The 13562-nt window shown below is 41.3% G+C and overlaps 1 protein-coding gene across 10 annotated transcripts in view; it reads left to right on the forward strand.

Annotated features, from left to right (window-relative positions):
- ADGRF5 (adhesion G protein-coupled receptor F5) overlaps window positions 1-13562 on the forward strand; it is a 102549-nt gene that overhangs the window by 72687 nt on the left and 16300 nt on the right. For 6 of the 10 annotated variants that reach the window (XM_074039050.1, XM_074039048.1, XM_074039052.1 and 3 more), the window contains exons 7-11: window positions 304-362; window positions 813-955; window positions 2383-2604; window positions 3990-4193; window positions 10195-10365. In XM_074039050.1, the coding sequence (XP_073895151.1) occupies window positions 304-362; window positions 813-955; window positions 2383-2604; window positions 3990-4193; window positions 10195-10365 (799 nt within the window). Of the gene's footprint in view, window positions 1-303; window positions 363-812; window positions 956-2382; window positions 2605-3989; window positions 4194-10194; window positions 10366-13424; window positions 13545-13562 lie in introns of all 10 variants that reach the window. The other 4 variants (XM_074039047.1, XM_005552795.5, XM_065543930.2 and 1 more) reach the window with 1 other exon arrangement.

Consider the following 13562-nt stretch of genomic DNA (forward strand, 5'->3'; position numbering starts at 1 on the left):
CCTCTCTTTCATTTGGGGGTCTGATGGCTCTCTCTATCTTCCCTGCTCCCTCCACGTTTTCTTTCCTAGGCATTTTCCTGAGTAAATTTTTTGCCCATTTCATCTAGTGTCTACTTCTTGGAGGACCCAGACTGACATAGATAGGAATTATTTCTTCAGAAATCTAATGCCTACAGTTAACAAAATGGAAGATAATTTTACCTACTGTGATTAGGAATATGTGGTTTTTACTCTGCTTCAGATCTTTTGATACACCTATTTCTAGACTTTGATATATGACACTCATCTTGCTTTATTTTTCAGTTCCGGAAGGGTTACGGAATTTTACCAGGCTTCAAGGGCGTGACTGTGACAGGGTTCAAGTAAGAATACTTTAATTTGGTCATTTCTACTTTGTGGCTGGGATCCATATGGTAGTGAAGGAGGTAAACCCCCTAGAGAGGCATTGTTCATGTGGAATTCTCAGCAGGAGCAGTTTGGTAGAGGAGAAAAAAGTATCTCACCCCTTACAGATGCACCTGTTTAAAAGAAAAAGAGAAAAAGACTTGTGTTCATTCTATACATGTGCAAAAATTTTGGAAGCAAAGATAAGGGATAAGTTTGTAGTCCAAATAGTTCAGAAATATAGAAATGAAATAATGCCATGCAATGATGTCTTTCTACTGGAAGATCCTGCTGGCCAATGAGGACCATAGATTTTCATGCTGCAACAGGCAGTTTGTGCCATTTTGTTTCCTAAGCAAATAAGCCATAAATATCTAGACTCTTCCAGGTTAGTTATTGTTTTACTGAACTGAGTGTTCTCCGTCCAGGTCTGGAAGTGTGGTTGTGACATATGAAGTCAAGACTACAGCACCATCACTTGAGTTAATACATAAAGCCAATGAACAAGTTGTACAGAGCCTCAATCAGACCTACAAAATGGACTACAACTCCTTTCAAGCACTTACTAGCAGTAAGTGAAATTGTTTAGATATGGTCATGTTATTTACGGTTATGCGTAAACCTAGGAAATTAGCTTATGTTACAATGTCCTCTGGGAAGCTAGACACTCCACTTCCTGGCACAGGGGGTTCTGTACCACCTCCTCCTCTTATGCCAGCGCCTCCCAATCTGACTAATGCCACTGTACCTGGGGTCTGTGGAAGAGGGGCACAAGGGGGTCACAGAGCCATCTGGGTTTGTGTATTTTCTAAATTAACAGATCCAAAACTAAGTTAAAAAAGTAAAACCAATATTGCAGTGGAGGTTTAAATATTCATAAAATGCACCAATAAGAAATAGAAGGCCATCACTTTAGAGCAGTAGGCCTCAGAGTGTAGCCCTCTGTCATCCAGGCTGGAGTGCAGTAGTATAATCATGGCTCTCTGCAGCCTCTATTTTCCTTGCTCAAGTGATCCTCCTGCTTCAGCCTCTGGGGTAGCTGGAGCCACAGGTGCACACCTCCATACTCGGCTAACATTTTTTACTTTTTATTTATCTTTTTTTTTAGAGATGGGATTTCACTACATGGCCCAGGCTGGTCTCATACTCCTGGCCCCAAGCAATCCTCCCACCTAGCCTTCCAAAGTGTTGGGATTACAGGCATGAGTCACCATGCCTGGCTGTGTTTTTATTTTTATTTGTGAAATGATAAGGCAGTGATCCCATGGATTTTTACTGCCAAAACAATAATAATAGCTACAGTTTCTCCAAGTTACCTCCCAAATGTAACTCTCACTGCTCCTGTTTTCCAGACAGGGGAACTAAGGGCCCAGCCAGTCTAAGCAAGTTCCTCAGGGCCACACAGTTACAGTTGGGACAGAACCAGGATTCAAATCCAAACTTACTATCTATGAAGCTCCCACTCCTACAGAGGTCCATGAGCATTAGGAAATTCTTATTTCTCAAGCAGACTTTATTATAATTAATTAATTTGTTTTTACTTTTCTAAATCATTCAAGACTTAGGTCAGAGCTTTCAATAAGCATGAGATATCAGTTATTGATAAGAAGCAGTTGATATGATTCCAGTCTGTAGCACAGAAACTTTGTATTTAAGTTAGTTTGTGTTTTTTTTTTTTCATAAGTAAATGTGCAATTTTCTACCACACTGTTTGAAATATTGAAAATAGCTTTAAAATTTCCATTACTGCCATTAAGGAGCCACAGGGCAAAGACCCCAATCAGGAAACCCTGTCCCTCGTATGTGGCAGGACACACTTCCTCAGGGCTCAGACGCCAGCTGCATGGGGATTGAGTGAGGAGACACATTGCCTCAGCCAGTTCAGCACCACAGATGCTGTCAAGACCTCCGAGAGCTCTGTGGTGGTTGTGTCTGGTGAGTAGCATCAATGACATTTATTCGCTTTGGGATCTTATTACCTTTTCTTCGGGTTTCCAGATGAAACTAAGTTCTCTGTCACACCAGAAATCATCTTTGAAGGGGACACAGTCAGTCTGGTGTGTGAAAACGAACTTTTGTCCTCCAATGTGTCTTGGCGCTATGAAGAACAGCAGTTGGAAATCCAGAACAGCAGTAAATTCTCGATTTACACTGCCGTGTTCAACAACATGACTTCGGTGTCCAAGCTCACCATCCGCAACATCACTCCGGGTGATGCAGGTAGGTCTCCATTCAATAACTTGTGTGAGGAATGGAATGAAGAGCTTGTAAAGAAGCAAATATGTAATAGTGTTTTATGTAGACATGTAGATAGTGTTTTTCTCTTCCCAAAGAAGTCTCCTGCTTCAGCCTTTCAAAACTGAAAATTAATCCCATGTATATTAGTCTATTTTTATACTGCTATAAAGAACTACCTGAGATTGAGTAATTTATGAAGAAAAAAGATTTAATTGACTCACAGTTCTGCATGGTTGGGGAGGCCTTAGGAAACTTACAATCATGGCAGAAGGCAAAGGGGAAGCAAGGCACATCTTACATGGCAGCAGGAGAGGGAGAGAGGGTCTAGGGAATTGTCAAACATCTGATTTTAAACCATCGGATCTCATGAGAACTCACTCCCTATCATGAGAACAGCATGGGGGAACTGCCCCCATGAGAGAATCACCTACCACCAGGGCCCTCCCTGAACACGTGGGGATTACAATTCGACATGAGATTTGGGAGGGGACACAGAGCCAAACCATATCACCATGGTAGTAATTGTTAATTTTAAAGTTAATTATTTTCATTGTTTTATCATAGTATATAATTATTGTCATTATTTTGTTTTAGTATATAATATTACTTTATTATTAATTTAATTTTCAACTGATTTAAAAAAAATTTAAAATAGCTTTGTTGAGGAAGGAATTGATATATAATAAACTGTACATATTTAAAAAGTCTTGACCCATGTACAGCTGTGAAATCATTACTACAGTCAGGAGAGTGAACATATCCATCATTCTCCCTGCCCTCACCAAATTTTCTGGTTCTCCACTATTATCCCTCCCTTCAGCTTTCTCCTGTCCTCTTGCCCACCCCAAGCAACTACAAAAGCAAGCATAAAGCTTAATTCTTCCCTAAGACTAGTGGTGTACCTGACATATTCTGGAATGTAATAACTGCATTGTAACTCAGATGCCAATGGGGCCATCTCCTTTTCTCTACATGATGAGGTGGGCTATAGACATATGGCTCCTATCACATAGTTGTTGATTTTGATTTACCACATGGTTAAATACTATGGCAATATTATCTATCTTCTTCTAATTCTCCAAGGCTTTTCAATTTTTCTTTCCTACTTCCTTATTAGCAAAGTCCCTAAGATTTCTACTATTTCCTTAGAACATCTCTGTACTCCACTTTGTGGCATCAAAAATATCTGCACTTCCTGAATTCCTGAATGGTTATTTAGGCATTTTTAGACTAAGTCTCAGATGCTTTTGAAAATGATGCTTCATCAAGCCTGTCATTACTGTCATGATCCATGAAATTAGGGTACCATTCCTCTAAGAAAATACACATATGTTGTAATAATGCATGATTTCATGTATTTTATGCAGGTGAATATGTTTGCAAACTGATACTAGATATTTTTGAATATGAGGGCAAGAAGAAAATAGATGTTATGCCCATCCAAATTTTGGCAAATGAAGAAATGAAGGTGATGTGTGACAACAATCCTGTATCTTTGAACTGCTGCAGTCAGAGTAATGTTAATTGGAGCAAAGTAGAATGGAAGCAGGAAGGAAAAATAAGTATTCCAGGTGAGAATGTTAGATAAGCCCTTTTGTAAATAGGTTTTTGCCTCTTGGCCAAGTAGAAATGGGAGATGTGGTGTGTGGAACGGGAAATGTCAGATGGCTGCTATTTTCTGGATTTCAGACTGTGAAAAGGCATTAGGTTTGATGCCAGCTCCAGCTTAGCCACTCTAGAGCAAGACTCCAAAAACATATGCACACAAGTGTCATGCTTTGGTTGTAGATGAGATCCCAGCAGCAGAAGACCCAAGACAGAAGGATCCTGGCATTTTTGGATCTAAAAAAAAAAAAGACAAGAAAAGCTTGTGCTCACCTTCCTTTCATCCTCAGCAAAGAGCTAAGGATGAGGTCACTTGTCATTGAGGTCTGACTTGGAGCTTCTCCTTTCTGTGTGTCTTCTCCTGGTGTCTGGTCCTTCTCACTTCTCTGCCTTTGTATCTATACATGCCTCAATATTTTCTATCTCTGTGCCTCCAGCTTTATCCCTTTCTCTCTGCAGATCTGTTTGTCTCTCAGTCATTTCATATGATTTCTGATCCTATTAGCTTTTGTTTTCAACCTGAAATTTTACCTAAAGTTCCCTACCCTCCAGTTTATATTGATGAATAATAATAATAGTAATAAATTAAAACAGCAATACTCACTCTGTTTTGTGTAACAGTTTATGATTAACCCTTTAAAAAATATGTTACTGCTTTTTAAATGCTTGACCACAAATTTGAAACATTTTACTTCCAATTTTCAAATAAGGAAATTGAGGTTCAGATTATATGACTTATCCAAGGTTGTCAAAATATGAAAAAAAAAAAAAAAAAGAAGAAGAAGAAAGAAAGAATTAGGACTCACCAAAGGTCTTGTTTCACAAAACCAGTGTCGTCTTGGCCAAACTATATTGTGCATGCCTGGTGGGCCAGCACTGGAATGAGCTAGTCAGGCAGAGTTTGCACAGTATTCTACCTAGAAACTGCATAGAGCAAGATCCAACTCTTCTCCTAAGAAGCAACAGTATAATGTGCTTATCTGTAAAGAAAAAGTCTTTAATGTAAAATGTAGCTTTACCCATGAAATACATTAGTGTGGGGAACCTTCATTTTACAAAGCCTTAGCTATTTAAATAGATTAAATTATTTTTAAAAAATTATCAGAACAGGGGTGGTGGCTCACGCCTGTAATCCCAGCACTTTCAGAGGCCAAAGCAGATGGATCATCTGAGGTTGAGCATTCGAGATGAGCCTGGCTAACACGGTGAAACCCCATCTCTACTAAAAATACAAAAAATTAGCTAGGTGTGGTGGTGTGCACCTGTAGTCCCAGCTACTCGGGAGGCTGAGGCAGGAGAATCACTTGAACCCGAGAAGCCGACGTTGCAGTGAGTGGAGATCATGCCACTGCACTACAGCCTGGGTGACAGAGTGAGACTGTCTCAAACAACAACAGCAACAACAACAACAACGAAACTATCAATTTACAGGCAAATTTTCCTAAGCACATGTGATTTCCAAAGGCGTTTCACCTGCAAGCATTTGTATTAGACTTTAAAGTACTCAGAAGAAAGGCACGTGGTAACTGTTGAAAATATTAACCCATGATACATGCAGTCACTTCCCTGATTTCTAAGGAAGAGGAGGTGTAGGTATCCTGAAGGAACTGCCAGATGGAAGAAAGACCTTGCACAATTCCTGTGGTACTGGCTCAGAAGCTTTCAACCCCGAAAGGTGAAAAACCTGGCCTTCTGGCAAAGGAACCAGGAAGTCTGTGGCACAGATGCTTAGAGCGGGATGAATGACTGCAGAACAATGGATTTCCTGCCTCAGGGCTGTCCGCCTGGGGACCTGGCTTCTCTGATGAATTTAGCCTCTGCCCTGGCACCCTGCCCTTCTTTCTCCTGCCCTTGCTGCTTCCTCTCTGCAACTATCTTCTCCAAATTCCACAAGTTCTACTAACAACCATTCTTCCAGGTCTGTAGAACACAATCAAGCAAAAGAATTTACCCAAAGCATTTGGAACTGAATGAGTGACCTCTCAGAAATCGTTGCATATTCAAAGCACTCTGGAAAAGGATGACACAGAAAGGAAATAATCAACAATGGCAGAATTTCTAACTTTAAGAGACTAAAATTCAGTGAAGATTTCCTCCCACATGGGAAAAAAGCGAAGGAGTATTCTTTAAGGGTATCACCATGATCACAAAATAGTTATTGTGGCAGATTCAATGTATTAAACTCTGTTTTTTATTTTGTTTTGTTTTGTTTTTTGTTTGTGTGTTTGTTTTTTGAGACAGAGCCTTGCTTTTGTCACCCAGGCTGGAGTGCAGTGGCACGATCTCGACTCACTGCAACCTCCACTCCCGGGGTTCAGGAGATTCTCCTGCCTCAGCCTCCTGAGTAGCTGGGATTATAGGTGCCTGCCACCATACCCGGCTAATTTTTATATTTTTAGTAGAGATGGGGTTTCACCATGTTGGCCCAGCTGGTCTCGAACCCCTGACCTCCGCCCATCTTGGCCTCCTAAAGTGCTGGGATTACAGGTGTGAGCCCCCACACCTGGCCTCAACTCTGTTTTCAATGTTTACATTTATCATCTTGGTTTTTCTCCACTCCCCACCCAAAGTCTTGCAAAGTAGGTACCATCACCACCATGTTATAGAGGAAGGTCTGGGATGTCATCTAACTTTGAATAACAAAATTGTAATTGCATACCTTCTCTTCTCCAGAAAGCAAAGTGCCAACTTATTAGCTATATTCAGTACCTCCCATGCAGGGCCCCTGGTTGCAGAGCCCCAGGGTGTTGTAGGAAACACGATGTGAGTGATGCCAATTTGGAAGTCCTGGTTGTGTTTTCTGAGTTTACCATCTCTTTGGAGCCTTTCTCCACTCTTTCTCTGAATCTCAGCATAACAGAAGTAGTTACTGTTCTCTGAACAAGACCTGCATGCTGCTGCTTCTGTGTTTTTGCTTATAGCAGTGGTTTTCTGAGTTAACAATAGAATCCATTTTTCAAGCAGAATCTTGCATGGCTGTCTAATGCAAGTCTTCTCAACTCAGCACTATTGACATTTTGGGTCAGACAATTCTTTGCTGGTGGAACTGTTCTGTGCATTGTAGGATATTTAGCAGTATCCCCGGCCTGTACCTACAAGATGCCAGTAACATCTTCAGTTGCAACAACCAAAAATGTCTCCAAACCTTGCCGAATGTCCTCCAGGGAGGCAAAATTGCCTGTCGTTGACAGCACATCTAATGTGTAGAGCAGACCAAAGTGGAGCTGCTCTCGTTAGAAGAAGGGTGAAGGGATTGGAGCCTACACAGTTTATTATCCTTCCACCGCCCAACACAGTACCAGCCCCTGAAGCAGCTTGATGGAATGCCAAGTTTTCCAAGGAGTACGGATTTACTCACACACAACCCACATACAACCACATACCAGAACTACAGCCCCCATTTCTATCTATTAAAATCCTAAATGTCTGTTAAGGCCTAGAGCAAATCTTCCTCTTCTCTGAAATCTTCCCTAATCTCTCAACTAAAACATCCCTCCTTTAATCCACATAATATATTGACTTCTCTCTCATGGAACCTAACCACTGCACACTATCATTATTTCTGTACATCTCTTTATACACTCCTTCTTGCACAGATCATTGTCCTGCACATTAGTTTGGTGAGATAGATGGGTTTTTAAGGATCAGTAAGAGTCAGCAGGAGGAAGAGGGAAGGAGAATATTTCAGGTGTGAATACAGGTATAGAGGCACAAAGCTACAGGGCGTGTTCAAGGCCCAGGAGATGATCTAATTTTTCAGAGAGAGCTATAGAAGAAGATAAAGAGAAGAGAAGCAGATTGGAATCACACTGTGAATAATTGAATATACCAGGCGAAGAGGGATTTTACTGTATTCTGTAGGCAATGGTAAGGTTTCAAAAGTAGAGGACATCAGATGATGAGAGCCGAACTTAGGAAAAATAAGTTTTAAGGTCTTATAGCCAATAGATTGCAGGGGCAAATAACTGAAAATAGAGACCCAGCTACAATCATGTGCAATAGGCAGACAACAGATAATGGGGCCTGAGCAAGTTACCGTGGGTAGGAGTGGGTAAGACAATAGTGAGATATTTCAGAAGAGTAATCTAAAAGTTTCTTACAATTGAGTAGGGGTAAAAGGTGAGTGCATGCAAGTAATTTAAAATTTTTATTTGGGGAAATGCCAAGAGCAAAGAAAGGACACGTTGGAAGATGTACAGGTTTTATCTGGGGAGAAAAAAGATGAGTTCTTAAATGGACCAATTGAGTTGAAGGTACCTAAGATGTCAGAGCAACACTTGGGAATTTGCTTCTAAAGTTTCCAACAAGAGTGCTGCTCTTAGAAATAGAGTAGGAGTCATCCAAATTTGGGCTATTCTAGAAGCAATAGGTATAGATGAGATTGCCTGGAGAGACGGTAGAGAAAAAGATGAGGAAAGGGGCAACCTTAAGAAGGGGATGAAGGAAAAGAGCCTGAGAGGGAGACCCAGAAGGAGGGATGAGGAGAAAAGAGGGGCAGGAGACATCTAGGACTCAAGCACGCCAAATCAGAGAGAAGGGGTCAGCAGAATGGGATGCTGCAGTCAAAGTAGCATGAGGGGAGGCCACTGTTGGCCTTAAAGGAACACTTTTGGTAGAGGAGAGGGTGAAGAAGGCCAATTGCAAAGACTTGATGAGAAATGGGAGTGAAAAATTGGAGGTGGAAAATGCAGAAGCATCGTGGTATGAAGAGAGGAAGAAATGCAGTGGTGGCTAGGGAGCATTCAGACTGGGGAAAGAACATTTCAGGAAGGGAGACTTGCGTGTATCTGGGGGTTGAAGTGGAGGAAATCTGGGAGGAAAGATTAAAGACACGGGGTGAGGAAGGGCAAAGGATGAAGGGATGTCCTGGAAGAATTGGAAGAAGTGGATTTTCAAAAGATAAGTGGAGGGGTGAGCCTTAGAGATGGGCACAGACACTCGTGTCTGTGAGCTAGGAGGTACTTTAGTCAAGATAGATAAAGAGGGAAATCAGTTTGGTGTTTCAAACAACCTTTCTGGGGTCTAGGGAGAAAATCTAGTTACATGTTGATCAAAATATGTCAAATATAATTGATCAGCCAGGGCTGAAAAAGACACATTTACGTTGGAACTAATCAAAAGGCTTATTCTTTTTCCTTCATTTTCAGAAGAATTGATAGTGTTTGAAGATTGCCTTAGGAGTGCATGACTGCAGGCAAGGTGGGAGGAGGGAGAGTAAAGGGACTAGAGTAGGAAAAATCAGCCACAAGGTGTTGTAGAACCTGAGGCAAGAGGAAAGATGGCATGGAGGGCATGGTATTTCTGCGAAAGGAAAGAAGGGTATGGAAAGGGAGCTATTTTGAAGGGGAAACTGCTGGTAACTGAGAATGCATGAAGTTGAAGTTGAAGATTTCACTAAAACATAGAGATTTAAACAGGGAACATGCTGTGAAAAAAGCTCAAATAATATGAATATCAGGTGCCCCAGTATTGCTTCTTCCTCTTTTTAATGATCATAGTACTCTAAATAATCTGTCATGTGTTCTTCCAGTTAAATCACACCCAAACAGCTTGCTTCTCTTTTTCATTGTTCACATTCCAAAAACCATCGCTCATGGTCTTTGTTAGAGCAGCACTCAGTCAGGTACTTTTCTAAGAGTTTATGTATATTATCTCATTTAACCTTACGGTGGTCCTGGGAAGTAAGTGATATTATTAATCCTCATTTTATATCTGGAGAACTGAAGCACAAGGTGGTTAAGTGACTGTCTCAACAATATCTTGCTAGTAAGTGATGGAGTTTGGGATCTGAAGCCAGGCAACCTGGATACAGTCTGCAGACCTAATCACCATAAACCCCTCCTCTCCATTCAGAGAAGAAATCTATTTAAATAGTAACTCCTTTTGTGAAAAAAATGATTTGACCTCTTTGCTACTAAATAAAGGAGTTAGCCCGCTGGGATGGCAACAATTTGCTTCTCATTACAGGAACCCCTGAGACAGACATAGATTCTAGCTGCAGCAGATACACTCTCAAGGCTGATGGAACCCAGTGCCCAAGCGGGTCTTCTGGAACAACAGTCGTCTACACTTGCGAGTTCATCAGTGCCTACGGAGCCAGAGGCAGTGCAAACATAAAAGTGACATTCATCTCTGTGGGTAAGGACTCTCCCTAGAATTTTTAGCCACGAATAAGTCCCACCTTAAATAAGTGCTGCCACTGAACTATGAGCTATGGAAATATCTATGAGTAAAATAACGGACAGAGAGGTAGTGTGGTTAGGGCAAATCACACAATGGGAGATAGAAAAGGATTTCCCTCTCTGCCATTTAAATTCAGAGGGAGTGTTTTAACAATTGGGGATGGTTGTGGTAGGACACAGTGGTTCCCAGGAAGGAACCCCAGGGCATTCTCTGAGTAAGGCAGGAGGTGGAGTGGGAAGTAGGGTTTCTCACTCAGGTTATCCCTATTATCATTGAATGTGTAATGAGGATAATGTCTCTAATTTTCCCCTTTTCCCTCATTACCTGGTTCTCCCATTCTTGAATTCCAACATCCTGGCTTACTCCCCGCTACCCCTCAACACCCTCCCTCATTCCTCCTCTCCCATTTCACCTGTTCCAGAGACAATGCTGCAGAAAGCCTTAGTAATCTGATTTTTTTTTTTTTTTTTTTTTTTTTTTTGAGATGGAGTCTCGCTCTGTCGCCCAGGCTGGAGTGCAGTGGCGCGATCTCGGCTCACTGCAAGCTCCGCCTCCAAGGTTCACGCCATTCTCTTGCCTCAGCCTCCCGAGTAGCTGGGACTACAGGCGCCCGCCACCTCGCCCGGCTAATTTTTTTTTTTTTGTATTTTTAGTAGAGACGGGGTTTCACCGTGTTAGCCAAGATGGTCTCGATCTCCTCACCTCGTGATCCACCCTCCTCGGCCTCCCAGAGTGCTGGGATAGTAATCTGATTCTTTCTGGTTATTTTGTGGTTGGAATGAATGATTTGTTAGTCTCTAAATTAATTGTTTAGGTAGGCTTCTTAAAATTGTCATTTCTCCTTATATCAAAGCATTATGATTTCACCCCACGTGTAAAAAGAGGACATTCAGACTTGTTTTTCCACCTGTCTTACAAAAAATCAACAATTTAGATTAATCATTAGGCCCTTTTTGAACAAGTTTAGAGAAAGGACTGATATAAGCAATACTTAACTGTTTTCTGCTATTGTGACTTAGCATTTTTACAAAGATCAAGATTATGTTTATGTGGGCATAATCTATCTATCTATCTAATATATATCTATGATATATAATATATAGCTATATAATAATCATATATCTACAGGTAGAACAGTTTTGCATTCCTAGTTTTAACACAAAGAGTTGTGTTATGTTCAAATAATCAAAACTGTTCTCACTATAGAAAACTGCAAATTGCTCAAAATACTCATGAGCTCTTCTAGGGAAATAATGCTTTCAGATAAAACTAATCTTTCTCCAAATTATTTAACATAACTTTACCTCTATCCACAAAACTGGGGCCTGTCTTAGGGACGTGTTAAGCCTTTACTGAAAATCACTGGTCTGGTCCTTTGGAATCTCATCAGAGAGTCAAGAGGACCAAATTCATGGTTCCATGAGCCTTCTTCTTTTTACTCACAGAAATAGCTAAGCCTTAGAGAGCCATCTCAAGATGCCTATGGCTGGGAAAGGCAATGCAGGGACACATTACGCCTTCTTTGAGTGGCTTTGGGCTGTCTCTGAACATTTGAATCCCAGCTTCTGATGGTAACTGTGAAAAGCCCTGATGTCATTGGATTATGATTAAGAATAAGATTTTTAGGCCAGTCATGGTGGCTCGTGCCTGTAATCCCAGCACTTTGAGGGCCAAGGTGAGCAGATGACTTAAGCCTAGGAGTTTGAGATTAGCCCTAGCAACATGGCAAAGCCCTGTCTCTACCAATGAAAAATAAAAATAAAATTAGCCAGGCATGGTGGTGTGTGCCTGTAGTCCCAGCTTCTTGGAAGGCTGAAGCAGGAGGATCAATTAAGCCCAGAAGGTTGAGGCTACAGTGAGCCATGATTGTGCCAACCTGGGTGACAGAATGAGACCCTGTCTCAAAAAAGAAAATAATAATAATAATATTAATAATAAGATTTCACACTGACTGGGAAAGTAGGCCAGCAGCAGTGGGCTCACAAAATGAAGCTTTCGACTTACAGAAGACTGAAGTGAATGGTGTTTTGAAATATCAACCATGTAAAGATATACTCAAAGAGAAGTGGACAGTTAGACTAAAATAGTGGGAGGCTCATATAAGGTTTTATGTTTGTAATAGTCTTATTAATATTTTTGATTAGTAATTTTCCATGAACCTGTGAGAAGCTTCTTAGAGGAGTATATATATAGTGAAATTAATTACATATAAAGACTTATATTACTGTAGTTATAGTTATAATTAACGTACCCATACATCCCAGTTTACCTGAGACAGTGCAGGTGTAATTATTAGGTTAGTGCAAAAGTAATTGTGTTCTTAGCCATTACTTTTCAACCAACTTATATTTGGGCAATACGCTCTATGATTCTTGTACTTAAAATGTAGTTCCAGAATTCACTTTCACTTTTTTTTTTTTTTTTGAGATGGAGTCTCGCCCTGTCGCCCAGGCTGGAGTCCAGTGGCGTGATCTCCGATCTCCACTCACTGCAAGCTCCACCTCCCGGATTCACGCCATTCTCCTGCCTCAGTCTCCCAAGTAGCTGGGACTACAGGCGTCCGCCACACGCCCGGCTAATTTTTTGTTTTTAGTAGAGACGGGATTTCACCGTGTTAGCCAGGATGGTCTCGATCTCCTGACCTCGTGATCCACCCACCTCAGCCTCCCAAAGTGCTGGGATTACAGGCGTGAGCCACGGCGCCCGGCCCACTCTTTCACTTATTAAGCACTGACTGTGTACTAGACCCAGTATTGAGTACTGGAGATGCAAAGACACAGAGGCTACAGGTCTGCCCTTGAGGGCTCACATTTTTATGGAGGAGAGATATTAAAAGAGAGAAAATAATACACAATGTGGCATTATTAAAAAGTATTTTAAAAGAGTAGAGGTTGAGATTATTAGAGGAACCCGGCCATTTGTTCTCCCTTGAGATGTTACAGAGGAGGTTGGAGGGAAGCTTGGGATAAGGCGACACTCCTAAGTTTGCAACCTTTTACCCTGCTAATCATCAGGAGATAATTCCAGCCACAAAAGTGAAGTGCACGAGGTCCTAAGGCATGTGATGGAAATGAGTACAGTGCAGAGCACCACCAGGAACAGCCTAGAAACAAGTAAAGCCCAGGAGCAGCAAGGTACCAATCCTACCTTGA

The sequence above is a fragment of the Macaca fascicularis genome, chromosome 4, assembly GCF_037993035.2.
Source record: "Macaca fascicularis isolate 582-1 chromosome 4, T2T-MFA8v1.1".
In the NCBI taxonomy this organism is placed as follows: domain Eukaryota; kingdom Metazoa; phylum Chordata; class Mammalia; order Primates; family Cercopithecidae; genus Macaca; species Macaca fascicularis.